Raw genomic sequence first — 27768 nt, 5'->3', positions numbered from 1 at the left:
GGGTGCTTATTGTGGAAGGAGGTGGAAGCCAGGGCTGCAGCCTCCCAGTGGGCCCTTAGGTGGGGAGAGCAGTAGGTAGAAGGATAGGAAGTAACTCGGGCTGCTGGCGTGACGTTTGTCCAAACTCTGACCTCTTGGGCACTGATGGGTGCGATGCCTCTCGAGAGCACGTGACGAGGGCCCTGCAGTCCCGGGGGAGGGCTATGTGAGGGGGCACCTGGCACCTTCTCCTTGCCGTCCCCCCTCCCCTCAGTGCGAGGGGAGGAACAGGGCCTGGAAACGAGACTCGGGCCCAGTGTGGCCCAGGTAGCTGTGTGGCCTTGGACAGGTCCCTGTCCTGTTCTGTGCCTCTTCCCCCTTGTTGGGTCCTAGCTCTAAGCAGAGCCCCTCCTCTTCCCCACCTGGGCCTCGCGCCTGCCCTAGGAGTTCAGGAAGCCCTGTGGGCAAGAGCAGAGCAGTACACGCAGTACTTACCTCTGCTGTCGTGTGTTCAGAGAGGGGGCCCTGGAGGTCCCTGTGGTCAGGAAGGGGTCCTCAGGCTGTGTGGTCCCCGGAGAGGCCAACTGCCACTTCCCCCCAGCCCCTCCTGTCTCTCCATTGGCCAGCCAGCCAGGTCTCCGGGACCCAGAGTTCGGTTCTGTATTTCAAGGGCCACTTGTGATTCCAGAGGGGCCCAGAGTTGTGCCCATCGGAGTGAGGAATTTCCAGAGCTCCAGAAGCCCTGGCCCGCACTGGCCAGTGCAGCCTCTGTGCAGGGCGGCCCCTGGCCCGACTGTCACCCTCCTCCGGGTCTCCGACTTCCTGCCTCCTGCCTGCCCTCCCCCCCATCCCCCAAGTCACAAGGCTGGCCGTGGGCGTGAGGAGGCGCAGGCTCCAGGGAGGAGTTTCCACCTGGGTGATGCAGCAGGTTCATCGTGCAGCCTCCCTGCAGTCAGGAGGGAAGGCGTGGGCTCAGGCTCCCTCCTGGGGTCTGCCCGTGAAGCCGCGCCTGGGGCTGAGAGGCTGGTGGGCCGCCTTCCCGCCCAGGCCGAGGTCGGTGCTCTCTCCATCTGAGCACTGGCTCGCTGCCTTCCAGGGCAGCCGGACTGCCTCTGCCTCTCTCTCGTCCTTGCCTGTGAGGCTGCACAGGACGAGCCCGTGTCTGGTGTGGGAGACCCCGTCAGAGTAATGGGTGGACAGTGGCAGCTGCTTGTGCGAGGGGCAGAGGGCAGCCCATCTGTCCTCTTCGACACTGATGGCGCTGGGTGGGGGAGTTCTGCTCCCGTCACCCCACCAGGCCTGGGCAGGGCTGAGCAGGGATTTGAGTTCCGCGGGTCCGGCTGTGATACGGGGGCCCATGGCTCCATGCAGCATGCTCTTGCATCCCTGATCCAGTGCCCAGCTCTGATGTGGCCATGGCTAGACGTCCCCCCTCATCAGGCTGCCCTGCCCTCACTCCCAGGCAGCCCCCACCAGTGGGTACCAGTAGCTTGGCAATGGAGCAGCCTCGAGGAGCAGGGGCTCCTGGCCAGGGTGTGGGTCTGGAACCCTAGGGTCCTACCTGCCGAGTCTGCTCAGGTCCACTCTCCTCACCTGGCTCCACAGGACTTCCTGACAGACCTGATGATGTCGGAGGTGGACCGCTGTGGAGACGAGCACCTCATCTTCCGGGAGAACACGCTGGCCACCAAGGCCATCGAGGAGTACCTCAAGCTGGTGGGCCAGAAGTACCTGCAGGACGCACTGGGTAGGGCGTGTGGGCCGGCCGGGGGCAGAGGGCAGAGGCGGGGCAAGCTCGCCAGGTCCTCACTGCCCGCTCCTGCCCTCTGGCCGCAGGGGAGTTCATCAAAGCGCTGTATGAATCGGATGAGAACTGTGAAGTGGACCCGAGCAAGTGCTCAGCCGCTGACCTCCCCGAGCACCAGGGCAACCTCAAGATGTGCTGCGAGCTGGCCTTCTGCAAGATCATCAACTCCTACTGGTCAGTGCTGCCTCCGTGCCCTTCTCGGCCTCAGCTGCCCAGGGCCCCCCACCCCTGCGTCTCCCCTGTCCTTCTGCGTCCTTCTGTGCAGGTGCCTACGGAGTGCTGGGCTTTGTTCCCTCCGGACAGCTCTGTGAGCGGCTCTCGTCCATCTTCCCCGACTCACGAACGGGAGAGCTGAGGTTTAATAAGGAGAGGAGAGGGGACACGCCCGCACCTCACACGGCTTCAGAGTGGGCCTCTGGGATTGGAAGCCACCCTCTGCCTGACCCCGCTGAGTCTCGCTGGGCTGCCAGGCCCCTGTCCTGGTCCTTTCTGGGCTGTCAGACGTAAGCAGTGTTCCAGAGCGTACAGGCAGGACGTGGTTTGTGCAGTGGTGAGGACCGGACCTGGCAGCCCATCGCACATGCTTAACAGTGGGCACCAGCTGGTGCTGTTGTAGGTGCTGGGGCTGCCCAGGGAGCCAGACTGACAAGGCCCTGCTCGGGCACCCACCTGGGGTGGGCGGATGGCTTCACCTGGGACTCCTCACCTGTCCGTAGGAGCTGGTGCTCACTTCACAGGCTTGTGATCAGGCCCAGCAGGGGCCTGTGTGGGTGCCTGGACACCAGGTGTGGGCCTCCTGCTGGGGCTGTAGAGGACAAAGGAGGTGGATTGGGCCTTAACTGGGACAGAGGTCCGCGGGCTCCTGGCAGCCCCAGAAAGGAGCAGAGGTGTGCTGAGCCGGCCGCTCGTACAGGACCGCGGTCAGGGCCAGAATCAGTCCCGGGGCCGCTGAGGAGTGCTAGCCTAGCTCCAAGGCTAGCGTTCCAGGCATGGATGTCTGGTGGCGGCTGACCTGGTGCCGAGTACAGCCTCGTCACTGTCCAGGGGACCGTGCCGCCAGCCCCAAGCAGTGGGTATATTTTCACACTGGAGGAGCTGCCAAGGTTTCCTCCTCGGTCACTGCTGCAGCTCAGGACCTGCATCCCGTCCCCATCCAGGTCGCTCTTCTGACCCCATTCCCGCCCCCTGACCCCCAGCCATACCTCCCTCCTTTCTTTGATCATGTTCTTTCCCGGCCTGGCCTGTATCTGGCTCCCCTCTGCAACCCTCCTTCAGGTCACCGCATATGGTCGGCTCCCCTCTCCTGGGCACCCTCGCTCACAGCCCCGCTCCCATCAGAGTGCCTGATTGTGCCTGAGTCCAAGTCCGTTTCCTGCACACACCCTGAGCGCCCTGGGGGCAGGCAGATTCACCAGCTCAGGCTGGGCATACAGGAGGGCCCGGGAATGTTTTGCTGCTCCCGAAGGACAGGCAGAGGCGGGCCTGCTAGGTGAGCGACAGCCTTGGATCTGGGCAGAGGGAGTGGCCAGAGCCAGTGGGGTGGGCGCCTCCGGCCCAGGGCCCTCTGGCCCAGGGCTACACAGGGTGCTCACCTGGGGCCAGCCTGGACTCTTGGGCTGAGCTGAAAATGAACCCTGGCACCAGGGGAAGAGGGGCAGCCAGAGAGCCTGAGCTCTGGAACACACTTCCCACCCTTGGGCTAGGCTGTGTTTTCACCCTCTGCCCGCCTGTTCCCAGGGCGGACCGGGTGTGGGACACAGGGAAACATAACCACGGACAATGATTTTCTGTTTCCTCTTTCTGGCGTTTGTAGAGGCCCAGAGGCACCTCTCCGTTCTGAACAAGGCTGTTGATAGATGTTATCACTCAGCGCCTGCCCCCTGCCCAGTCCTGTGCCTGGTACTTCAGAGGCCAGGACTAAAGGTCACCTGCCCTCACTTCCTCTCTAGCCACGTCCTTGTTGGTTCAGCCACATTCACTGCCAGAGTCTGCCGGGCTGGGTGCTGGGCTTGTTGGGCAGAAGCTTTTCAAGCTGATCAAAGCCTCTTAAAGTCTTGGGGGGGTCCCAGCCTTAAGATGGCTCTGAGCTCGGCAGGGCAGGCCTTGTTCTTAGTGTGAGAGTGAGGACACCGAAGCCCAGGGAGGGCCAGGCCCTGGGTCAGAGCACCCTGAGCTAGTGACAGAGCCAGGTGGACTCTGGCTTCAGGGAGCGCCCATCTTCTAGGGTGAAGAGATAGGAAGGCCACTTAAAGCTTGGCCTGGTGGGGCCTCCCTGTGGCGGGGTGGGGGGGACGCCCAGAGGAGATAGCCCCCAGCCAGGTGCCGGGAACGTGGCCTGCACTCACCAGGTCCGCCTGGGGAGGCCACTGCCTCCATTTCCCTCCCCACTGAGAAAGTAGAGAGCCGTGTCCTCACCCTGTGGTTAGTATCCAGCCATCTTCTTGATCACCCCGAGCTCTGCTGAAAACCTCTAACTCTATAACGTTATTTGAGTGAAGGGAGTAAGTCTCAAAAGGCAGGGATGGGAACCAAGGAGTGGTGATCTGTTCCTCCTGTGTTTTCCTCACTCTCCCCTAGGCCCTGATGCCTGCCGTGTGGGGAGGGGGGTGAAGCCCTCTGGGAGCTCGCCCTCACTGCCGGCTCCCCCGTGCCTGTGTCCCACCCCACTCAACCCCTTGGGGAGAAATCCACCTGACTGCGGCCCGGGCGGCCCTGCTCCTGTGCCTGCCCTGTGCTCTTCCTGTGCCGGCTCACACAGCCCTGATCGTGGAGCAGGGCTGGAACTCGGTTCCATTGGACCCAGAACCAGGTCCCTGCTCTGCCCCCTCCGGTCCCGGCGCCCTGCCTGACGGCCGGCCCCGCCTCGTGTGTCCCGGCACAGTGTCTTCCCGCGGGAGCTGAAGGAGGTGTTCGCCTCGTGGCGGCAAGAGTGCAGCAGCCGTGGCCGGCCGGACATCAGCGAGCGGCTCATCAGTGCCTCCCTGTTCCTGCGCTTCCTCTGCCCGGCCATCATGTCGCCCTCACTCTTCAACCTGCTGCAGGAGTACCCCGATGACCGCACCGCCCGCACACTCACCCTCATAGCCAAGGTCACCCAGAACCTGGCCAACTTCGCCAAGTGAGTGCCACGTCCCCCGACGGCAGGGTCCGCCCCAGAGCTGGGCCGTGCGGCAGGCCAGTCCCTGCTGTCCTCAGTCCTTCCCCGCACCCCAGCTCCCCTACTGAACGTACATGCCTCTGTGGTATGTTTCCGTGTAATTTTCAAAGGGGAGAAGACAAGCTATTTTTTCCTTCTGCTGCTTTTTTTTTTTTTTTGGCGGTACGCGGGCCTCTCACTGTCGTGGCCTCTCCCGTTGCGGAGCACAGGCTCTGGACGCGCAGGCTCAGCGGCCATGGCTCATGGGCCCAGCCGCTCCGCGGCATGTGGGATCCTCCCGGACCGGGGCACGAACCCGTGTCCCCTGCATCGGCAGGCGGACTCTCAACCACTGCGCCACCAGGGAAGCCCCCTTCTGCTTCTTTGAATGAACATTTTATCGTAAGGATTCTCCCATGTACTTACCATTCATACGCTTGGTTTTGAAATGAGTGACTAATATGCCTTTGAGGGACAAGGGCCTGTGTCTCCTGAAGCCGACCCCTGTGGTTGGGCACCCGGCTTGCTTCAGATTGTCCTTATCTAAGGCTGCCAAGGACGTCTTTGCTAGTGAAGCACTTCAGTGTTCTCGCTGTACCTTAGAGGGAGTGGGTGGAAACGGAAGGGCTGGGTCATCAAGGCGCTCTCAGGAGGTGTGGATGGAGCCCCCCTCTGGGCCTCCTCTGGGCCCGGCCTGCCCTCCGGGAGACAGCCCTACAGCAGGGGAGAGAGCGGGTGGACGTGGGCACGCGGACTCGCAGGAGGGCCCTGCGCTTCTGGAGAGGAGAGAAGGAGGCTTCCTAAAAGACGTTCTCCCCCAACTGCGTGTCAGGACGAAGGGCAGCCGGGGCAGACAGGCCCGGGAGGGACCAGGCACTGTGCAGTCCCTGAGTCAGCAAGTACCAGGCTGGGGGAGGTGGGAGATGAGACCCAAGAGGAAAGCAGGGGCTTTTGAAGGCCAGGCAGGGCCTTGGAGCGAGGGAGAGGGTGAGAGTCCTGCAGAGTTCAGCCTGACAGCAGTGGGGCCAGGGGGTGGAGGGGGCGGGACTGGCAGGCGAGAGGCTGGGAGGAGAGCAAAATTACGCTTCTGGTAACAGCAAAGGGATGGAAGTATTGGGCCCGGGAGGTGACGATGCTGGAGGCACTGCTGCGAGGTCACGGGGTGATTAGAAGGTAAGGTCAGCAGCCTGGCCAGCGGTGGGGAGGCACGGGGAGAGCTGACCACGGCCGGGCTCCTCGTGCAGCTCTCTGCTGGGTGGTGGCGTCTCCCCTTGGGGCAGGGAGCCCCGGAGGAGGGCGCAGGTTCGGGGTGCCGGAGATGACCACAGACCTGGCCAAGCTGAGGACGAAGGGGGAGGTGCCCGTGGTGGAATGTGTCTGAAGGCTCAGGAGAGACCTGGCCGGGCATGGATTGAGAGTCGCCTACGCACCAGGCCATTGCCGTTTGGGGGAAAAGAGGAAGGAGATTGTGACTGCCAGTGAGTGGGGAGTGAGGGCCACGGAACCTTCCAGGTCCTGTGAGAAAAGGCCCAGAAAGGGTCTCTAGCCTTAGCCATGAGGGCCCTGAGCCAGAGTGGATTGGCTGGCTGGGGAGTAAGTGGCAAAGGGGGGCTCCTGGGCGGGGCCCAGGGCACTCACCCCATCTGCTCGGCTCCAGGTTTGGCAGCAAGGAGGAGTACATGTCGTTCATGAACCAGTTCCTGGAGCACGAGTGGACCAACATGCAGCGCTTCCTGCTGGAGATCTCCAACCCCGAGACCATCTCCAACACGGCCGGCTTCGAGGGCTACATCGACCTGGGCCGCGAGCTCTCCAGCCTGCACTCGCTGCTCTGGGAGGCCGTCAGCCAGCTGGAGCAGGTGCCTGTGCACCGGGCTGCAATGGGCGGAGGGCGGGCCGAAGGCCACCAGAGCTGCCTCAGGCCGCTCCAGCTCCCAGAGTAGCCAGGGGCTCAGAGGGTTCGCCTGTGCGGTGCAGATCAGCGGCCCTGCCGGGCACCGGAGCCCGAGGGTCCAGCCCAGGCCCTGTCAGCGCTGGGGATCTCGGGGCCCACTTCCTCGGTGGGGAGCGCCGTGTTCCCGCGGCAGCCCCTGCCCAGGGGAGCTCGCTCTGTACAGGGGCTTCGGCTGTGGCGTAGTGGATGGAGTCCACTGCTGAGGGTGTGCTCCCTGCCTCCGACAAGTGTGATCAGGGTTAGCTGCTTCTCTGAAAAGGTCCTTGCTCTGGGTTTTAAGGCCACCGATATGAAAAAGAAGACTGAAGATTCCACACCTCCACGTGTCAGGCAGGAAGTTGCAAACCTTTCCAGAATTGCCCTTGGCCATCAGTTGAAATGGTTATTCCCTAGACATCTCTGACATTGCTGCAGCCACCGTGGCCTGGGTTCCACTGTCCCAAGCAGCCCCAGCTCGCACAGTGAGCAGGTTCTTGGCAGCAAGGGCTGGGCCTGCCAGGATCCACTTCCAGAACATCTGCTTTCCAGGGCTCTGTGGGACCATCTTACAAAAGTAGCTCCTGCTGAACGGGGACTGGAAGGTCCCTAGGGGTGACCACCTAGGGCGCTCTGGTGTGTAGCCTTCTAGGTACATCTGTGCATGTGTTAAGTACACACACAGGCAAAGTCCTTTCCCTTTCTGTTAAAGTGAGAACTTTGCGTGCAGTGCTGCATGCGTTTCTCACTCCTCCGTCATCGGCATCTTTTCACGACAGTACGTGCCACACCGCCACTGTGACCTTTCTAATGGCACAGACTGTCCTGTCATGTGTCTGCACCATTTAGTTTACTGGACGCTCAGATTAGGCCCAGCTTTTAACTACAAACATGCTGTTGCAGTCATTTCTGCTCCTTTATGTCCGTTGCCCTTTGGCTCCGAGAGACCCAGGAGGGAGAAATGGAAATGAGGGCCAAGGGCTTCTCTCCCTCCACTGCTGCCAACACCATTCAGTCTACGGCCACCACTTAACTGAGCGCCTGTGCCCTGCCACCGTCTTCCATGTCCGCGCAACCAGGCGGGAGCTACAGAAGTTGCAGTAGGATTGAAAGTCGAGCTGTTTGCCGCTCACGTCTCTTTTCTGTTGACTACACGAGTTTTCACACTTTCTTTTTGCACAAAGCCCTAGATGGAAGCTGGGGCATAAGCCAGGGGAAGGCAGAGTCCCCCGTCCCCAGCCCGGAACGCTTAGCACCATCGGTCTAAACCAGGATAGCGAGGTTTAGCCAGCCACTGTCTGCCTGACAGGTGTGTGGTGGTGCCTGCCTGGTGCCTGGGCCGTTGCCCCTGGGGCTCAGGTGTCAGAGTGGGTCAGGGCCCAGCCCACCCGGTGGAGTAGATGACATGGGAGGGAGCCATCCCCAAGCCAAGCCTCGCAGGTGGGGAGGGTCCGGGATTCCGTGTGGCCTGTCCTCTCTGGGGGGGAACTGAGGTAGGACAGACTGGGGTGAAAGGCTTGGACTAGGTTAGCGTTTCTCCCTGTGGGCCTCGCACCCTGTCCCAGAAATATGTGGGGAGCTGGTAAAAACGTCATTTGCGATTTCTGGGCTCCCTACCGCATCCCAGACCTGCCGGATCTGACCTGCATGGGAGGGCGGGCCTGCATTTCTGACTGGCTCTTTAGAAGTTTTGAACACAGTGGCTACAGTGCACTTGGCCTCCACAGGCAGCCCCAGTGGGTCACACCTGCCTCTTGCTGTGTTTTTGCAGAGCATCGTATCCAAACTGGGGCCTCTGCCTCGAATCCTGAGGGACGTGCACACGGCACTGAGTGCCCCAGGCAGTGGGCAGCTTGCGGGGACCAACGACTTGGCCTCTACGCCCGGCTCTGGCAGCAGCAGCATCTCAGCGGGGCTGCAGAAGATGGTGATCGAGAACGACGTCTCCGGGTAAGAGCCGCCGGGCATGCTGGGTGTTGCGGGGTGCCTGTTCAGACAAGGCGCAGCCACCTGCAGTCTCATGTGGGGTGGAAGGTACCTGCGCTGGCGTTTATAAAACAAGCTGAATGAGACTCGGGTGTGTTTTTCAGGCCCTAAGTAGTGAAGTTCTGTTTGGGAAAAATCAGGAAAGGCTTCTTGGAGGAGGTAGTGCTATAGTTTGGAGCTTAGGAAAAAGTAATACCTCCATTGGTGGAAAAGGTGTTCTAGGCAGAGGGACTAGCACAGATAAAGGCCTGGAGAAAGACAACCCATCTTTTGTTGAAGAACAATTACTGGTCCCAAACACTTCCACATCACTGGGTTGTACGTGTTTCCTGGACCTGAATCAGAATCTCCAGAAGTGACGCTCCAGGGTGTGTGTTTTCAGGAGGAGCTCAGGTGACTGTAAGGCTTAGAGACTGGGAGCCTGGGAAACTAGAGAGGTGCTGAGGCCCAGCTCTTGCTCTGAGCCCCCAGCCCTGGGACGAGTGCCCAGTAAGTAAAACAACAGTGGAGGGGGAGGCAGAGTGTTCTCTGAGTGATGACATCAAAATGAGGACCTTGGCGTTTACAGTGAACTATTTATGGCGCAGTTGTACCCTCGCCTCCTCCACCAGGGCCATCTTGGACCAGCCAGTGAGGATGAGGCTGGAGCAGCAGAGTTGGGAGCTCTCTGGTTCTGAAATGGTGGCAGCAGCAGGCTTTTAGCAGGCGAGGGCGTTGAGATCAAGGACCTGGGGATGTGGTGCGAGGGACTGGAGGCCCAGGGGGAGGCGGGAGATGCAGAGACCTTGATGCCCCTTCTCGGGTCCCTCTAAGTCTTGAGGGGCTGTTCATACAATCTTCCAAGTGAGGCAAAGCAGAGATTCAGGTGGGGAACACACCTTAGCCGAGTGGTGGCTCGAGAGGTGTCCGGGCACATGGGTTCTCAGGAGACCTGACCTGGGCGTGTGGAAGGACGGCCCAGGCCCATGGCTCGTCTGGGTTTCTCCCGGCTCCACCTGCTGCCCTTGTCCACTTCCTCTCGGCCCACAAGTGCTGTGGCCCTGAGTGGCCGCTACCTGCCCTGCCTAAGTCCCATCACCTGGGACTTGGCACTTGCTCACCATCCCAGGCTAAGCCAACTCCTTTCTAAGCCCATGTTGAACCCCCAAGTTCTTGCTGCCTCTAGCCCACTCAGAGCCCTGTTCACCCCCGCATTCTTCCCTCCAAAGCCCACCTGGCTTTGTGCCTCCTTCCAAGGAGTCGGCTTCCAGGGAGGGGCCAGGGAGAGTCTGGGAGTCCGGGATGGGGGTGAGGGTATGGCCTGCCATGGCAGGTGCAGGCCCTCCCCGCCTGAGTCACGCCCGGAGGAGCCTCCTCTGATTCCTTGCTTCTGCCGGAAGCGCCAGCCCCCGCCTGCCAGTCAGACGGGTGGCAGCAGGAGGCTGCAGGTGGAGGCTTCTCTCAGCACAGGCCCCCACCTGGTTACCAGTGTGACTAGGAGCGAGAGGGAAGAGGCAGAGGGAGCCCCCGTGGCTTTGAAGCCCTAGTTCTCGGTGCAGGACCCTGGGATAGCAGAGAGCCACTGCGGGTTTGGATTTAGTCAGAGGGCTTTTCCAGAACACTTCAGGCCCCAGAACCTACTGTCCCAAGATGCAGCTGAGCAGGGAAGGGGCCTGCCAGGCCGCCTGGCCTGACCCTGGGAGTGCGGGTCCCTAGTGCAGAGGTTCCGTGCTGGAGCAGCCGTCAGCCCCTCGCCCTCGTGGTGGCTTCTGCCAGGGTCAGCTGCCCGGGCTGTGGTTTGGTTTTGCAGCTGCGCCACTGGGCCCCGGGACTCTCCCACTCTCACTACCCCCACACCTCCTCCCCTCCCCTGCCTTCCCTCTTCTCCCCTCCCCTTCCCCCCACCCTGGCTCAGGCCGCCGGGTGGGCGGCAGGTTGGCGGGGGCTCTCGGTTGGGACCCGCCTTGGCCGCATTCACAGTTCTTCTCTTCCCCCTTCTTTCCCTGTGTGTGCTTGTCTCCCTGCAGTCTGATAGATTTCACCCGGTTACCGTCTCCAACCCCCGAAAACAAGGACTTGTTTTTTGTCACAAGGTCCTCCGGGGTCCAGCCCTCACCTGCCCGCAGCTCGAGTTACTCGGAAGCCAACGAGCCTGATCTTCAGATGGCCAACGGTGGCAAGAGCCTGTCCATGGTGGACCTCCAGGACGCCCGCACGCTGGACGGGGAGGCGGGCTCCCCGGTGGGCCCCGACGCCCTCGCCGTCGACGGGCAGGCACCTGCAGCTCAGCTGGTGGCCGGGTGGCCGGCCCGGGTGGCCCCAGTGAGCCTGGCAGGGCTGGCCACGGTGCGGCGGGCAGGCCAGACGCCGAGCACAGCGGGCACCTCGGAGGGCGCGCCGGGCCGGCCCCAGCTGTTGGCGCCGCTCTCCTTCCAGAACCCTGTGTACCAGATGGCGGCCGGCCTGCCGCTGTCTCCCCGTGGCCTTGGCGACTCTGGCTCCGAGGGCCACAGCTCCTTGAGCTCCCACAGCAACAGCGAGGAGCTGGCAGCTGCCGCCAAGCTGGGAAGCTTCAGCAGCACCACCGGGGAGCTGGCGCGGCGCCAGGTGTCGCTGACTGAGAAGGGCGGGCAGCCCCCGGGGCCGCGGCAGAACAGCGCCGGCCCCCAGCGGAGGATCGACCAGCCGCCGCCCCCACCCCCGCCGCCGCCTCCCGCGCCCCGCGGCCGGACGCCACCCACCCTGCTGAGCACCCTGCAGTACCCGCGGCCCTCGAGCGGGACCCTGGCGTCAGCCTCGCCCGACTGGGCTGGCCCCGGAGCCCGGCTGCGGCAACAGTCCTCCTCCTCCAAGGGCGACAGCCCCGAGCTGAAGCCTCGTGCGGTGCACAAGCAGGTCAGTACTGCCGGCGCCGGGGGCGGCCTGAACCCGTGTTGCGCTGCTCCTCCTGGCCGTGTCATCGCCACCTGCACCCGCTGCCATCCCATGCTGAACGATGCCCCACTCGTCCCCATCCCCCCAGCCTGTGCACCCCCCGGCCCCTCCCCCGGCCCCACCGGCTCCTGCCTGCGTCCTGTGGACCAGGGACACTGCGGCCCGGGGGTCCCTCTGCCAGTTTCCTCAGAGACAGCTGGGGTCAAGGAGGAAGAGGGAGGGGTCCGTCCATGTCCAGCTCCAAGCCTGTTAAAGCCCGACCCAGGGTAGGGGTTGACGTGGCCCCCAGGCCCCCTCCTGCTCTGAGATGGCCTCCAGGGCTGTACACGCAGTAGGGTAACAGATGTGCTGTGGGCCGGACACTGACCTGCCGGGCCAGGTCCACTCGCTCTCGCTTGGGCGGCAGAGAGCCACGCTCAGGAGGCCACCCGGGCTCCCGACTCTGCTTCAGGCCACCTGGAGTTGCCTGGGCCGGGGGCTGCTTCAGACGTGCCCAGTCAGCTAAAGATTCCCTCTGAGCCACTTGTCCCTGGGGCTCACCCAAGGCCACCCCCCACCCCTCTCTCCAGCCCCTCACAGCTGTGTTTCATCGCAGGGCCCTTCACCCGTGAGCCCCAATGCCCTGGACCGCACGGCCGCCTGGCTCTTGACCATGAACGCGCAGTTGTTAGAAGACGAGGGCCTGGGCCCAGACCCCTCCCACAGGGATAGGCTCAGGAGTAAGGAAGAGCTCAGCCAAGCAGAAAAGGTAAAGCTGGACCCTGGCAGCGCGGGGCAGGGCGGGCTGCCTCCCCGAGGTGGCTGGCAGAATTCTCTCCCCTCGAACCCTGAATTCCCACACATGGCCAGTCCCCTCTCAACCCCTGGTCCCACGTGAGGACAGCCGTCAGTGGAATTTGGAGGATTTAGCTTAAACCTGAGGTTTCCTACATGGGCTGCATGTGAGACCCACCCAGGAATCGTATTGAATCCAGACCCCAGGAGGCACCTTCCCTAAGTGACTGGGCAGCCGAGCTTCTGAGCATCTGGGACTTGAGGAGAATCCAGGACCTGGGGGGTCAGGGGTGCCTAAGAGGTGCATGGAGACCCTTGGGGGGAGCCTCACGCATGAAGAGGCAGAGGCACGGGTCCTGGAGACAGCAGGGAGGCACCCCGGCCAGGCCCCTCCGCTCTGGGATTGTGCCTGCCCACGGCCTGGCTTTCCCCCAGTCCCCGTCTCCACCAGGGTCTGGGAGAGAGAGCCAGGGAGGGGTGATGTCAGATTGCTACCGAGATGTTTTCTTCTTTCCAGGGGAAAAATATTGGTCCTAAAACATCCAAATCCCACCCCCAACGTACATCTAGTATTTGGGTGAGCAGTGGGGTGCTTCCGTTCTCCACGATTCTTTTAGTTATTGTGGCAGCTGCCCTGGATCCATGGGGATCCATGGATCCCCATCTCCTCCTGGAGGCCAAAGCCCAGGTTGACACAGGACCAGTGCAAGGCCCCCCAGAACAGCAGCCACTTCCCCCACTCACCGTGGGTGCCCTCGCCCCTCTCGGCCCCAGGAAAGCCTGTAGCAGCCTCTCGGGCGAGGGCACGCAGGGCGGGGTGTCCGCTCTCCCTCCCGCTGGCTTGGGGTCAGGTCCACGTCCATGCTGCATTCCGCCGCCTCCACCATCCCCTTGGTCCACTGCATCCACCTGCTTTCACCATTATTGCGTGAACGGGACCAGGGGACATGGGGCACAGTGCTCCAAGAGCCAGAGTTTGGCTGGGGAGCAAGGAGGGCCAGCTTCACCCCAGGCTCCTTGCGTGAGTCTGGGGCCAGGCTCTGCGCTTTTCTGAGACTACCTACCTTCCCATCTGTGAATTACAAGGAGTGCCTGAACGATTTCAAGGGTCAGGCTGCAGCTGGAGTGTTCTCTTTCCTCGTGCCTTGGCCCAGTGAGCTGCTGTTTCTCTCTTTCTTTGCCATTAACCCTCGCAGGCAAATCCTGGAGTTCCCTTGAGCTCCTTGAATACCTGGTCCTGCCTCTGTCAGGGAGGGCCCTCCCGACCCCACTCTGACCAGCCGTGCAGGAGACCTAGGATGGGGCTGTTTCTCCCGGAGCTGGGCTCTCCTCTGGGGCCAGCTTTGCTTCAGGAGTTACATTTGCTGCCTCCTGGCCTCTGGGCAGTCCTTTGCTGATGAGTGAATTGGCTCCCGATGCCCGAGACTCAAGGAGAGGCCCTTCCTGCCTTCCCCATTCCCTGTATTCTCACAGCACCCGGCGCCCAACCTCTCCAGCCCCTTGATTCGGGTGTTGACCCTGCCTCGCTCTCTGTTCAGCTCGCACAGCCTCCCAGCTCACTGCTTCTCTCGCCGCTTTATACATCCCTCCTCCTCCCTGAAGGCCGAGAGTGCTGGGCTGAGTCAGATCCAGAAAGCCCTAGACCACTGCCTTTAATCTCTTCCCCTGACTTCCTATGCGACTTGCCACGGCTTCAGGGTCAAATCGAGCCTGGGAGGCTAGGATCTCACCCCATCGGTCACTGTGCTCCCCATGTGATTGGGTCATTTGCCTTCTGGGTCTCAGCGTCCCCTCCTGTGGAGCCCCCGTCTCTCAGAGCACTGTCATCTCCTTAATGTACCCAAGAGGTTTATAACTTTTTTTTATTATGAAAAGCTCAAGACCTTTACTTCTGAGGTCTGGTTTGAGTCTTCATCTGCCTCCTAGCTGTAGGTTGGGCTGGCGGGTGGGAGAGCCCCGGATGGGGGCCAGGCATCGAGTGTCACTGGCCCCCTCTCCCTGGGCGTCTCCCCGCTGTGGGAAGAGGACTGAGATGGTGATGGGCCCTGAGGCATTCCGAGCCGGGCTGCCTCCCATCCTGTGCCCCTGCCCGGGCTCACGAGGCTGTGCTCTCTGTCCTGGGTGCTGTGCCCGTGGCGCGCCGCCCTCCTAGCAGGACCTGGCAGTGCTGCAGGACAAGCTGCGAATGTCCACCAAGAAGCTGGAGGAGTATGAGACCCTGTTCAAGTGCCAGGAGGAGACCACCCAGAAGCTGGTGCTGGAGTATCAGGCGCGGCTGGAGGAGGGCGAGGAGCGGCTGCGGCGGCAGCAGGAGGACAAGGACATCCAGATGAAGGGCATCATCAGCAGGTGAGCGCGGCCGCCTGTTCCTGCTCTGCGCCCGCTTCTGGCCCCACGCGCACGGAGGAGCGGACCTGTCCGCTGCCGTCCAGGAGGCCCGGGATCCGAGGGCAGGGCTGCTCAGCCGCAGGGTGAGCCGAGTGTGGAGAGAGAAGAGTGTCCGAGGCGGTGGGGACAGTGGCACAGGCCCGGAGGCGGGAGGTAGCCCGGAGTGTGGGGGGCCCACACGGTGCAGTGTGTGTCGATGGCGGAAGGTGAGGTTGGCCAAGGCAGCCGCAGAGGGCCTGGGCTCCCTGTAGGGAGTCATGTTTCCTTGCTGCGCACTCACAGGGGAGTTCAGAAGCTGGATGCAGGTGCCAGGAAAGACAGCGAGGGTCCATTCCGGGGCAGGAAAAGGAATGAACGTCAGTTACATGCAGTGGGTGAGGGTGGGAGGGAAGAAGTAGCCAGAATGAGCCCCGGATTTTTACCAAGAGCATCCAGGTGTGTCATGGTGCCAGTTACTGAGATGGGGACCTTTGGAAGAAGAGCAGTTTGGATGGGGCGGGAGAGAGATGATGCCAGTTGTGGATATGTTGAGTTTTAAGGTGCCTGTGGGTTATGCAGGAAGATTTCCAGGTGGACCATTGACTAATGCTGACTCTCATCCTTACTGGTGGCTTACCTTTATTTCTGTGTTGATTCCCTTCTCTCTCCCACTCTGCCCACGGATAAAGTGGATACACCCTCCTGCATGTCTGCAAGCGGGGAATACAGTCAGGGTGTAGCAATCAGACCAGCCCACAGGGCCCCAGTCATGGAGTTTACTTCCTTATGACAGCACTACCAGGCGCAAGAGGAGACCGTGGGGACTTACAGCTTGTTTGTTCACATGGTACGAGAGCCTGTCATCAGGATAGACCAGCAGGTGTGCAGTAACCGGGATGTTCCCCCACCTGGCCTCATGCTCTGTCCACTGTAAAGATCCTTCCTTAATTCCTCCTGTTCAGACCACCTGTTTCTCTGCTTCTAATTATTGCCTGCTTGATTTACCTGTGGGTTTCTTCTTTATAAAATGGTTAGCATGAGCAGAGGGCCTATAACCAGGGTGACTGGAAACCCCCTGTTGACTGAACTTCCAGCTCTGCTCTTGGCTCACCTCATGTGTGTGGTTCCAAGAGAGGAAACACTTTTCATTTAACCACATTCTCATCTTATCTATTCTCTGAGAGGTGCACGCTCTCCTGAATTCAGTAACACATTTATTTCTACTAGCCAAGCCTGGTATTTCCTCCCTGCTGTACACATCAATTAAGTCAATTTGGTTGACAGTGTTGTTCACGTCTTCTATATCCTTACTGGTTTTTCTCTGTACTTGTTTTCTATCAATTATTGAGAAAAGGATAATGAAGTTTCTAATCCTAATTACAGATCTGTCTCTCTTTTCATTTCCATTGGTTTTCACTTTATGTTCACTGAAGCTCTATTCTTAGACACACATTTAGGCTAGTTATGTGCTGTTGACGAACTGATCTCTTTATCATTATAAAATCATCTTCTTTATCCCTTGTAATGTTCCTTGCTCTGAAATCTACCTTGTTTGATATTAGGACAGCTGCCCTAACTTTCTTTTGATTGGTATTAGCCTGGTATATCCTTTTTCATCCTATTTATACTTCTAACGCAATTATGTCCCTCATTATAAAGTGAGTTTCCGTTACAGACACCTTATTGTTCTTGCTTTTTATCTAATCTGACAGTTTTCTGCCTTTTAATTGGAATGTTTAGACTATTTACATTTAATGTAATTGTCAATATAATTACATTTAAACTTATTATCTTGCTACTTGTTTTCTATTTGTACCATCTGTTTTGTTCCTTTTCCTGCCCCCTTTTAGATTGAGTATTTTTTACGGTTCCACTTTATCTCCTTTATTGGCATATTAGCTGTATCTTGTTGTCACTTTAGGGCAGGGGTTAGAAACCTTCTGTAAAGGGGCAGATAATAAGTGTTTAGACTTTGCAGGCCACATGGTGTCTATCGCAACTATGTAACTAATATGCTAAAACTCCGCTGTTGTAGCAGAAGCATGTGCGTGGTGTGGCTGTTTACGGAAACTAGCAGTGGACCCAGTTTTTCCCTTACCCAGGCTGTGATCACAGGGACTCTGATCGTACCTTTTTCTTCTGGCTGATTTACAGTTTTTTTCTTTCTCATCCATTGCCAGCAACGTGATTATGAAGTGCCTTGACATGTTTTCTGCATGGGTTTGTTGCGCTCTTGGATCTGTGGGTGTGGGGTTCCGCCTCCTTAGTCTGTTTTCTGGGACTTTAATTGCATATACATTAGGCTGCTTTACGTTGTCCCACATCTTACTGATGCTCTGCTGTTTCCCTTTTTTCATCTTTTTCCTGTGTTTTATTTTAGATTGTTGCAGTGTCTTCAAGTTCACTAATCGTTTCTTCTTAAGCGTCTAATCTGCCGTTAATCCTATCCAGTATTTTTTCATTTCGGGTGTCGTATTTTTGCCCCTAAGTTTTCAGTTTTCTTTAAATCCCATCCATTTCTTTTCTCATCATGCTCACGCGTTCCTCTATTTTCTTGAACGTGTAGAATATATTTATAACAGCTGTATTAACGTCCTCGTCTACTAATTCTATCATCTGACATCTTCTGAGTCTGTTTTTATTGCTTTTCCTCCTGGTCACGTGTTGGTTTTGTTTTCCTGCTTCTCTGCGTGCTTGATGATTTGGGGTTGGATGCCAGACACTGTGATTTTCACGTAGCTGTTGGATGCGTTGTGTTCCTCTCAGTATCTGGGGGCTTTGCTCTGGGACACAGTGACGTTGGAAGGATCGGTTTGATTCTTTGGAGGCTCACTTTTCAACTTCGTTGGGGCGGGTCCTGGACAGGCTTTAGCCTAGGCCTGATCTGGCTTCACTGTCGAGGACTTTCCTGCTGGGGATTCTACGTGATGCCTCCTGTGTTAGTGTGCTTTTCCACACTGCCTAGAGGGATCATGAGCTATTCCTGGGGTGGTTTTGGGTATTCCTTTCCAATGGCTCTTGCCCCAGCCCGGCTATTTTCTCACAAGCGTGCAGAGCAGTCCTCAGCCAGAGCCCCAAGGGGACCCCTCAGGAGATAGGTAGAGTCCTCTCTGCATTTTCTCCTCTCTGGCACTGCCCCCCAAAAGCTTGGCTCCCCCACCCTTCCATCCTCCCAGGGTCTCCTTGACTCCACGTGACCCCTTCCCTCCGTTGCTTGCCGGGACACTGCCAGCAGTGGGTGGAGCTCGCTTCGTGTGTTCCCTTCTCTTAGGGGTCACCGTACTGCACTGCACTGCCTGCTTTTCAGTGTCTGGAAACCTTTGTTTTCATATATTTTGTCCAGTTTTCTAGTTTGGTTTTTTCTTAGGGCAGGAGGTTAAATCCAGTGCCTGTTTGTTATTCCACCATAGCTGGGAGCAGAAGTCTCTCCCCCTTCCTCCATTCCTCCCACTCCTGCTTCTCACAGGCTTTGCTCAGTGACGTACCTACCTATGACAAGGAACTTCTCCTCTTGGCGTGAGCCCACACCCCGTCCTCCTCAACCCCTGATCCCATTGGCTTTTCACGACAGCCCTCTGTGGTACCTGCCCCAGCACATTGACCTCCCTGTGCATCTGCTGTGAAATGGACGAAGTGCTCGCCTGGGGGCTAGATGCTCTGCTGCTCTGGAGAAGTTGTGCGGGTAGAGACGGAAATAAAGCAGTAGGTGAACTCCTCTGAGAAGAGGGTAGAGCAGGAAGAGTGGCCGCGGAGGCAGAGCCCTGTGGAGCCCTGACAGCCTAGGGGCAGACAGGACAAGGCCTCTGCAGAGCAGTGGCCTGGGAGCTAGGATGCAAACCCAGAGAGCATGGGGTCTGAAAGCTGAAGGAAGAGAGTAGGAAGGTGGGAGTGATCAGCAGTGACTGACAGGTACGTGGGAGACAAGCAGGCTGAGACCTGAAAGGGTCTCGGGGAAGGAGCAGCTGGCCACAGGCCCCCGCTGGCCCTAGTTCCGAGCTTCTGTGGATCGTGGTCCTCGCGTCTTCCCTGCTCATTACCCAGGCGGCAGGCCTTGCTTGTCCTTCAGCTGTCCAGTTCAGTGCGTCCACCCCCACCCCCAAGACAGCCAGCCGCTTCCTGTTCTCTGTCCCCATGGCCCACAAGCTGCCCACTGCAGAGCGTGGTTACCTTCTCCCTGCCTGTGTCCCTACTGCCTTGCGACCTCGAGTGTCCGGCACAGCCTCAGTGAATACGGGGTGGGTGGAGAAAGCTCTAGAGCCTCGCAGGGCCTTTGTTTCCCACTCAAACCACAGGTCTCATGATGTTACACCACCTGCCTGGCTCTGGGGTGTGGTGAGGATCTAACACCCACTCCCACCCCTGTGGCTCCTGGAAGAACACCAGGAAAGCGGCAGCCCCAGGGACTTCTGGGGATTTGGGAACAGAATCTGGGGCGGGTGAAGCATAAGGAAGGAGGAGGCTCAGCCTGTGTCAGTTGTTGGGGGCCAGCTGGAGGGCCTGTGTCCCAGGCAAGTGTGGGAGGTGAGTCTATGGCCCAAGGAGGGGCTCTCCTAGTATGCCCCCTCTGTGCAGGGGTGATGGTTTGTTCCCACCAGGCCCCGCACTCACCTCCTCACTTGCACCCTCAAATGCCAGCCTGACTGTCCTTGTCTCTGGTAACAGGTTGATGTCAGTGGAGGAGGAGCTGAAGAAGGACCACGCGGAGATGCAAGCAGCTGTAGACTCCAAACAGAAGATCATTGATGCCCAGGTGTGGGGCTCTGGCCTTTGGTCAGCCACGGGTGTTAAAGGACCTGGGCTAAGGAGGGGGTGACTTTGGTTTCTTCACATCCGCAGTCATACCCCACTGCAGAAGCTAAGGAGGATAGGAGATCAGGATCTCTGCTCCAAGAAGTCAGACTTGAGGGTCTCGGTGGACCACAAGCTCACTAGGACAGGCTATGAAAAGGGCGGGGCAACTCCTCCCCTGCAGGGGCAGCTTGGTGGGTATTGCCTTTCACCAGGGTTCCTGACCAAAGAGTGGAAACTGTTGGGAGGGGCATGGGAAAGGCTGGGGGTGACAGCAGGCTTGGGAGAGAGGGAGCAAAGGAGCTCTTGTTCAGAGCTGTGGCTTCCCAACTGCATTGAGAGGGGAGACAGTTAAGAGACTGGCCTCCAGTCTCCTTCACCCGGGTCTGCGCCCTTTTCCTCTCCAGGCCCAGGGCTTGCTCAGTCTGGAAACTGCACAGGCTGACTGGTAGCTGTGGCCTCTGTGTTGTACATGCCAGTGCACACACACGTGAACAAGCTTGTGCCCGACACTGCTGGGGCTGCTCCCTTTGGGTGAGAAGCAGGTGATGAGGTAGAGACATGAGGAAGGCGGGCGCAAGGAGGTGTTGGTCCATGATGGCAAGACCGCCTCCTCCCCAGCAGGACCACTGCCACCTCGGTGCCTTTCCCATCCTTCACACGTGGTATCCTCCAGGCCCCCTGCCTTCCCCCTCCCAGCGCTGCTTGTAGGTGGACACAGCTCCAGGGAGATCCCTTTCCGGCACGGACCCCCTTTGGCCCAGGAGGCCATTCCGCGACCCCAGCTGATGCCCTGTTTGCCCACAGGAGAAGCGCATCGCCTCACTGGATGCTGCCAACGCCCGCCTCATGAGCGCCCTGACACAGCTGAAAGAGAGGTACAGCATGCAAGCCCGTAACGGCATCTCCCCCACCAACCCCACCAAATTGCAGATTACTGAGAACGGCGAGTTCAGAAACAGCAGCAGTTGTTAACCTGCCCGAGGAGGGAGGACCATGGTGGCCCAGGGCAGGGTCTCGGCCTGGGGAGGAGCGGCCCCAGCGCAGGGGCAAGAGGCCGAGGCTTGGCGCCTCCCTCCCGCCGCGGTCCAGGAGGCGGCCGCAGAGGGAGCCGCGAGAGACTGACGCAGCGCGCCGGGGCACAGCGGCCCGCTCCCCGAGAAGCGCGTTCGGTGCAGGCCCGAGAGACTGCGGGCTGGGGAGCAGGCACAGGGGCTGCGCAATGTTTCTGTCGGGTGTTGAATTTGGTGTGCGTCACCTTTCCTCCTTGACCTGGCTGAGTGCATGTACCCCCAACCCCTCCCCAGGGAGGGAAATGCCCGGAGAGCTGGAGGGTCGGAGAGCCAGGGGCCTACTCTCGTGGCTTCCCCTCCCCAGGACTGCCAGGCAGCCAGGCCCTGCCCTGTGGGACCTGCCCCTCAGTTCCAGGAGCCGACGGGGCGGTCGGCAGGTGGGGGGGGCGGGGGGGAGGACGGAGCTGCTGGAGCGCCGGGTCCCCCGCCTATCTCTACCCCGAGCACCTGTCCCTGCATGCGCGGGGACCCTTCCCGGCTGTGAGGAACCGAGGAGTCACCTGCCCCCAGACCCTCCGCCTTCCCGCTCCCGCCCTCCGTCCTTCCCTCCCTAACTTGTTCTGTCAGGTGGACCCAGCGAGGACCGCAGCTGTCTTCTGGGCCCTTGCGCCCGTGGGAAGATCCAGGACCTCCCTCACTTGCCACGTGGGCCCAGGCTGATGCTCTGGGGCTCCCCGAAGACAAAGACCTGGGCAGAGCTGGCCCAGGCGGCACTGCGCGGTGCCGGCCCCTCTCCCGGAGCTAGTGTACCCGGGCACGGTGGCCCTGCAGGGAGTGGCCGGCAGGTGCTCCCCCTGAGAGACAGGCTGAGCTTTCCTGATGGATGGTTAAAGAAAAGTCTAGCGCCCGCAGGCCCTGAGAAGGTGGATAACTGTGATTTTTTTTCCTTTCACAGTATGCATTAGAAACAAAAGCCCGCTTGCTCGCTTGCTGGAACACAGGGGCCTTTTAAATTGAGCGTGCGCACTGCATGGGAAATAGCGGCCCTGGAGGATGTTAGACTTGCTCCCTCTCCAAGACAGCAGCAGCCTGCACCGCCCCGTGTGTGCGGCGGCCTCTGCCTCAGCCCTCCCAGGCCCAGCCGAGGACCAGGCGCTGCAGACAGGGAGGTGCTCACCCGCGGCTGGGGCCGGTTTTCCTCAGCTCTAGGCTGTTCTGTAGCTTATCGGCCCTCCCTGCCCCCGCCCCCTTGTGGGACACAGGTGGGCAGGAGCGTGGGTCTCTCTCGTCCCTCCCTGTTCCCACCCCTGGCCCTGGGGAATCTCAGGCAGGAGCTGGGGCGTTCACCCCGCAGCCAGGAGCCGCCCCGTCTGCCTCAGCCGTGGGAAGCTGGGGAGACCCCTTCCTGTCGCTGGAGACGCTCCACCAGGGCCCAGGTTGCCCCAGAGCCACCCAGGAAGGGGAGCACGGCGGGGGGCTCGGACCACACTGCGCCCCGTCCTGGGGTGAAACCAGTTAGCCCAGAGACCCGCTTGTGGGGAGAGGGCAGGACCCCCAAGGGTCACAGACCTCAGGAAGGCAGGTCATGGGGGCGGAGGCCTTGCCTCACTCCTCTGGCCACACAGGCAGGGCCTGGCCCCGTGACGTCCTCCTCTGGTTCCCTCTCACCCCCCACCCCCGGCCCCGCCGATGCCTCATTGAGCGACCTCGGACTGAGCGCCTCTTAGCAATACAGGGGGGAAGTTCCCAGGGCCTGGACAGCCGGGCTCAGGAGGCCAGCAGTGGCCGGTGCTGGCGGCCCCTGGCCTGGGTTGGGAGCTCTCAGGCCGAGAGCCTTATTTACTTAGTGCAAAAACTGTAAAAGTGTACAGACTCTTCCCAGATTTTTATCTGAATTGCAAGTCTGACGATTTTTGTAAATGTTCTTTGTGTTTGACTGTAATGTAACTATTTCACCTAATGGTTGTACATAGTCCTTTAGTCCTGGTGCTGCCGAGGGCTGCCCGGGACCGCTGCTCTCCGACGGTTTTTATTTTATTTTTAATCTAGAGCACAGTGCTGGGCAGGAGGCAGAGGTTGTGGATTTGGGTGATGGGGTTTTTCCCTGCCCGTGGCATTTTATCTGTCGGCTGTGCAGCGTGCTCTCTGGGTGGTGGGGACATGCGACCTGCCTGGGTCACACTGAACCCGCGTCCCTGAGAGAGGAGGAAGGAAGGCATTCCCTGCTCGGGGAGACCCAGGCCCAGCCCTGCTGGAAAAGGCTCTCCCCTCCCCTCTCCTGCCAACACAGGGAGGCCTGACATTTTGCTTAACGTTTATGTTTAGGGTGAAGGAAACGGTCAAACTTCCTGTAAGTGGAGACTCTTTCCGCCTGCCCCGAATGGGGGTGGGGAACCAGGGCCAGAGCTCCAGGCACCCACCCCCACTCCCACCCCACAGAGCATCTGCCCCAGGGTACACCTCTCCCCTTCCCGTCCCGGCCGTCTGCGGAAGGCAGACCGTCCAGGGAAACAGCCCCTCTTTTCTACACACTCCCCCAAGCCGCCCCCAGCCCCCATTCCACCTCCCTGCCCCCCCTTTTGTAAGTATGTGAAAAGGAAAAAATGCAAATGTTGGCGTCTTGGCTGGAGCGCCTCCCTCCAGTTGTGACTCTAACTATGTAATAATGTACAGAGAAAGTTGTTGGTGTTCTAAGACTGTGTGGCTGTGCAATTTCTGTACATTTGCAATTAGAAATATTAAAGATTTATTTAGCTATTTTAAGCCTGACTCGCCTCTCCATTCAGCTGTGTCTCAGGAGCTTTTCCAGGAGTGACTCCTGCATCGTGGCCTGATACTGTTCTTTACCAGCACTCGGTTCACCCTGGTGGCAGTTGTGGTCGGGGAGACCCTGCGTGATCTGGGATTGCCCGTCCTCTTCCGGGCTGGGGTCTCTCCCTCCCCCTCGCTCTGACAAGCGTGGACTTTCTAGGCTCCCAGAGCTTGGCCCCTGCATTTCCCTACAGCAGACACCAGCTCCTGCCAGACTCTGCTTCCCCAGCCCCTGAAATCCTACTCCAGGAGGGAAGGAGGTGGTCCAGGGCCACCAGCAGATCATGGCTGAGCTAGACTTAAACCCAAGCCTCTGATACCTGAGAAGCCCTAACTCATGGCCCAGACCCACCTGCAAGGCTGAACCCAGGGCCTCTGTTGGGAACAAGCCAGCGCCTGAGCCCCTTCAGTTGCACCCTGCACAGGGGACAGGTGAGCACTGCAGGAAAAAAAAAAAACAAGCCCATTTCAGACCGTGCCCTTGTGGGTTCCCGTCTCCCCTCTCAGCAAGGACTCCCTGCCCTGTTCTCCACCGTGGTTCAGCCAAACCCGTACTCTTCTCGGACCTCCCAGCCAGACGCTCTCCCTGCTCCAAGAGCCAGCCTCCTAGCCCACCGCGGGAAGACAGCGGCAGTGACCCTCTACCCCACCCCGGCTCACCGCCAGCCAGGCGCCCCAGCTCTCACCTCGCTTCCTTCCCCAAAGCAGCCACGGGAGAGGAGGGGACCCCCATTCCTTCCCGAGGCAGCCCCTTGCCGCCCCTTGCTTTCATCACTCCTAACTCTTCAGGCCCTGCCCCTCCTTCTCACAGCATTTAAAATACCAGGTCTCCACCTGCTCTCCAGGCTGGGTTTTCTACACTTCAGACAACCTTTTTTAAAGTGTACTTACTGCCTGCAGGGACTTGCCATCTCCGCCTCCGGCCTCCCGCCCCTTCCCCAGCCCTCTGTAGCCTGGCTTGCCTTTCCCACCTCCACTGCCTCATTGCCAAACCCGTGGGCCACCTCAGTGCTTCCGCACCACTGACCCTGGTTCCCAAACTGGTCCCTCTGCTGAGGTGATGCCCTGTAAACATAGAATTCAAGGAAATAGCAACGACTGGAACAGAAAAATCATTTCATGTTGACAGGCATTTGTAATGAAGGTACAAAACCATGAACTTCCATATGTGGATTAAGGAGCATCAAGTAGAAAGCAAAAACCGCTGGAAATGCAAAAGAAAAAATCGACAAAAATACAGTTGCGTCTGAGACTAACACCTCACTGTTATTAGCTTATGATAGATCAAGGAGGCAATAAGAACCCAGAGGTTTTTAATAATTAATAAGGTTTAATAAGCAGGGATACATCAAGCTCTTACCCTAGAGAGAACACACCTTCTTTCACGTATACTTAGAACATCACCCAAAGCTGACTGCATGTATCAAGAAATGAAAAGCTGAAAAAGCTGGCCAAAGAAACAGTTTGGGGGCTTCCCTGGTGGCACAGTGGTTGAGAGTCCGCCTGCCGATGCAGGGGACATGGGTTCGTGCCCCGGTCCGGGAAGATCCCACATGCCGCGGAGCGGCTGGGCCTGTGAGCCATGGCCGCTGAGCCTGCGCGTCCGGAGCCTGTGCTCTGCAACGGGAGAGGCCACAACAGTGAGAGGCCCGCGTACCGCAAAAAAAAAAAAAAAAGTTTGGCCCACATTCTGTACCTTGAAGCAATAAAACTAGAGATCACTAGAAGACGTTTACTTAGTTTTTCTTCTATCAGAAAGTTTAAAAAATAAATACTACATCAGTAGGATTAGGTTTTTAAAAGAAATAATCTTCCAGTTAAACAAGGTATACTGATGACATGCATTTATCTCGTTTCCTTTTCAAGCACCACCGTACTGACAGGACTGAAAAGATGATCGCTCATAAGGGCAGAATTAATGTAGGAGGAGATATCAGTATGTAAGAGAATTCGAAAAGCTTTGGCAGATGGAGGTTGATGAAAGAGCATTGACTAAATTAGCAGAGGGCGAGATGAACCGGAAGTGAGCTGATCAAACTTTGACCTAGTCAAACTTACAAGCTTTTGTACAGCAAAGGAAACCATAAACAAAATGACAAGACAACCTATGGACTGGGAGAAAATATTTGCAAATGATGCAACTGGCAAGGGCTTAATTTCCAAAATATACAAACAGCCCATACAACTCAATACAATAAAACAAACAACCCAATCGAAAAATGGGCAAAAGACCCGAATAGACATTTCTCCAAAGAAGACATACAGATGGGCCAACAGGCACATGCAAAGATGCTTAACATCACTAATCATTAGAGAAATGAAAAAACTACAGTGAGCGACCACCTAACACTGGTCAGAAGAGCCATATGAATGGATAAAGATGTGGTACACGTATGATCCAGCAATCCCACTACTGGGCGTATACCCAGAGAAAACCATAATTCAGAAAGACACATGCACCCCAATGTTCATTGCAGCACTATTTACAATAGCCAGGTCATGGAAGCAACCTAAATGCCCATCGACAGGCGAATGGATAAAGAAGTTTTGGTACATATATACAATGGGATATTACTCAGCCATAAAAAGGAATGAAATTGGGTCATTTGTTGAGACGTGGGTGGATCTAGAGACTGTCATACAGAGTGAAGTAAGTCAGAAAGAGAAAAATATCGTTTATTAACGCATGTATGTGGAACCTAGAAAAATGGTACAGATGAACTGGTTTGCAGGGCAGAAGTTGAGACACAGATGTAGAGAACAAACATATGGACACCAAGGGGGGAAAGCCGCGGGGGTGTGGGGATGGTGGTGTGATGAATTGGGCGATTGGGATTGACATGTATACACTGATGTGTGTAAAATTGATGACTAATAAGAACCTGTTGTATAAAAAAATAAAATTAAAAAATTAAACTAAAAAAAAAGATGTGGTACGTATATACGATGGAATACTACTCAGCCATACAGAATGAAATAATGCCATTTGCAGCAACTGTATGGACCTAGAGATTATCATACTATGTGAAGTATGTCAGAGAGAGAAAGACAAATACCATATATCACTTTCATGTGGAATCTAAAATATGACACAGAATGAACTTATCTACAAAACAGAAACAGACTCACAGACATAGAGAACAGACTTGTCGTTGCCAAGGGGGAGGGTGGGGTGGGAGAGGGATAGATTGGGAGTTTGGGGTAGGGATGCAAACTATTTTATACAGAATGGATAAACAACAAGGTCCTACTGCATAGCACAGGGAACTCTATTCAATATCCTGTGATAAACCACAATGGAGCACTTTTCATGCCTAGCGCAGCCATGGCTTGTGGTCCCAAGAAGCACCTGAAGCGTGTAGCAGCTCCAAAGCATTGGACGCTGGATAAACCAACTGGTGGGTTTGCTCCTCGTCCATCTACCGGCCCCCACGAGCTGAGGGAAATGTCTCCCACTAATTATTTTCCTAAGAAACAGACTTAAGTATGCCCTAACAGGAGATGAACTAAAGAAAATCTTCATGCAGCATTTCATTAAGATTGATGGGAAGGTCTGCACTGATATAACCTACCCTGCTGGTTTTATGGACGTCATCAGCATTGACAAGACGAGAGAATTTTTGTCTGATCTATGACACCAAGGATCGCTTTGCTGCTCATCATATTACACCTGAGGAGGCGAAGTATAAGTTGTGCAAAATGAGAAAGATCTTTGTGGGGACAAAAGGAATCCCTCATCTGGTGAACCATGATGCTCTCACCATTGGCTACACTGATCCCCTCATCAAGGTGAATGACACCATTCAGATTGATTTGGAGACTGGCAAGATTACTGATTTCATCAAATTTGACACTGGTAACCTGTGCATGGTGACTGGAGGTGCTAACTGGGAAGAATTGGTGTGATCACCAACAGGGAGAGACATCCTGGTTCTTTTGATGTAGTTCATGTGAAAGATGCCAATGGCAACAGCTTTGCCACCGGGCTCTCCAACATTTTCGTTATTGGCAAAGGCAACAAACCGTGGATCTCTCTTCCCCATGGAAAGGGTATCCACCTTACCAGTGCTGAGGAGAGAGACAAGAGACTGGCGGCCAAACAGAGCGGTGGATAAAATGATCTCTAGGCAACATGAACGGAAGTCTTTGTACTTAATTAAAGACAATACTGCATTAAAAAACCACAATGGAAAAGAATATGAAAAAGAATGTATATATATGTATATATACATGTTTGTATGTATAACTGAATCACTTTGCTGTA

At 57.7% G+C, this 27768-nt stretch overlaps 1 protein-coding gene and 1 pseudogene across 15 annotated transcripts in view; both read left to right on the top strand.

Annotated features, from left to right (window-relative positions):
- DAB2IP (DAB2 interacting protein) overlaps window positions 1-23456 on the top strand; it is a 194836-nt gene extending 171380 nt beyond the window's left edge. For 10 of the 15 annotated variants that reach the window (XM_067743416.1, XM_067743423.1, XM_067743422.1 and 7 more), the window contains 10 exons: window positions 1585-1726; window positions 1816-1960; window positions 4668-4904; window positions 6580-6781; window positions 8624-8802; window positions 10845-11712; window positions 12347-12499; window positions 14678-14874; window positions 19555-19642; window positions 20488-23456. In XM_067743416.1, coding sequence (XP_067599517.1) covers window positions 1585-1726; window positions 1816-1960; window positions 4668-4904; window positions 6580-6781; window positions 8624-8802; window positions 10845-11712; window positions 12347-12499; window positions 14678-14874; window positions 19555-19642; window positions 20488-20655 — 2379 coding nt within the window. In that variant the 3' untranslated portion in view covers window positions 20656-23456. The remainder of the gene's footprint in view (window positions 1-1584; window positions 1727-1815; window positions 1961-4667; window positions 4905-6579; window positions 6782-8623; window positions 8803-10844; window positions 11713-12346; window positions 12500-14677; window positions 14875-19554; window positions 19643-20487) is intronic. The other 5 variants (XM_067743417.1, XM_067743414.1, XM_067743415.1 and 2 more) reach the window with 5 other exon arrangements.
- A 3295-nt stretch (window positions 23457-26751) lies between these two features.
- On the top strand, window positions 26752-27768 carry LOC137227483 (small ribosomal subunit protein eS4, X isoform-like; annotated as a pseudogene).

This window comes from Pseudorca crassidens, chromosome 7 (genome assembly GCF_039906515.1).
Source record: "Pseudorca crassidens isolate mPseCra1 chromosome 7, mPseCra1.hap1, whole genome shotgun sequence".
Lineage (NCBI taxonomy): Eukaryota > Metazoa > Chordata > Mammalia > Artiodactyla > Delphinidae > Pseudorca > Pseudorca crassidens.
This window is presented reverse-complemented; position numbering and strand designations above follow the sequence as displayed.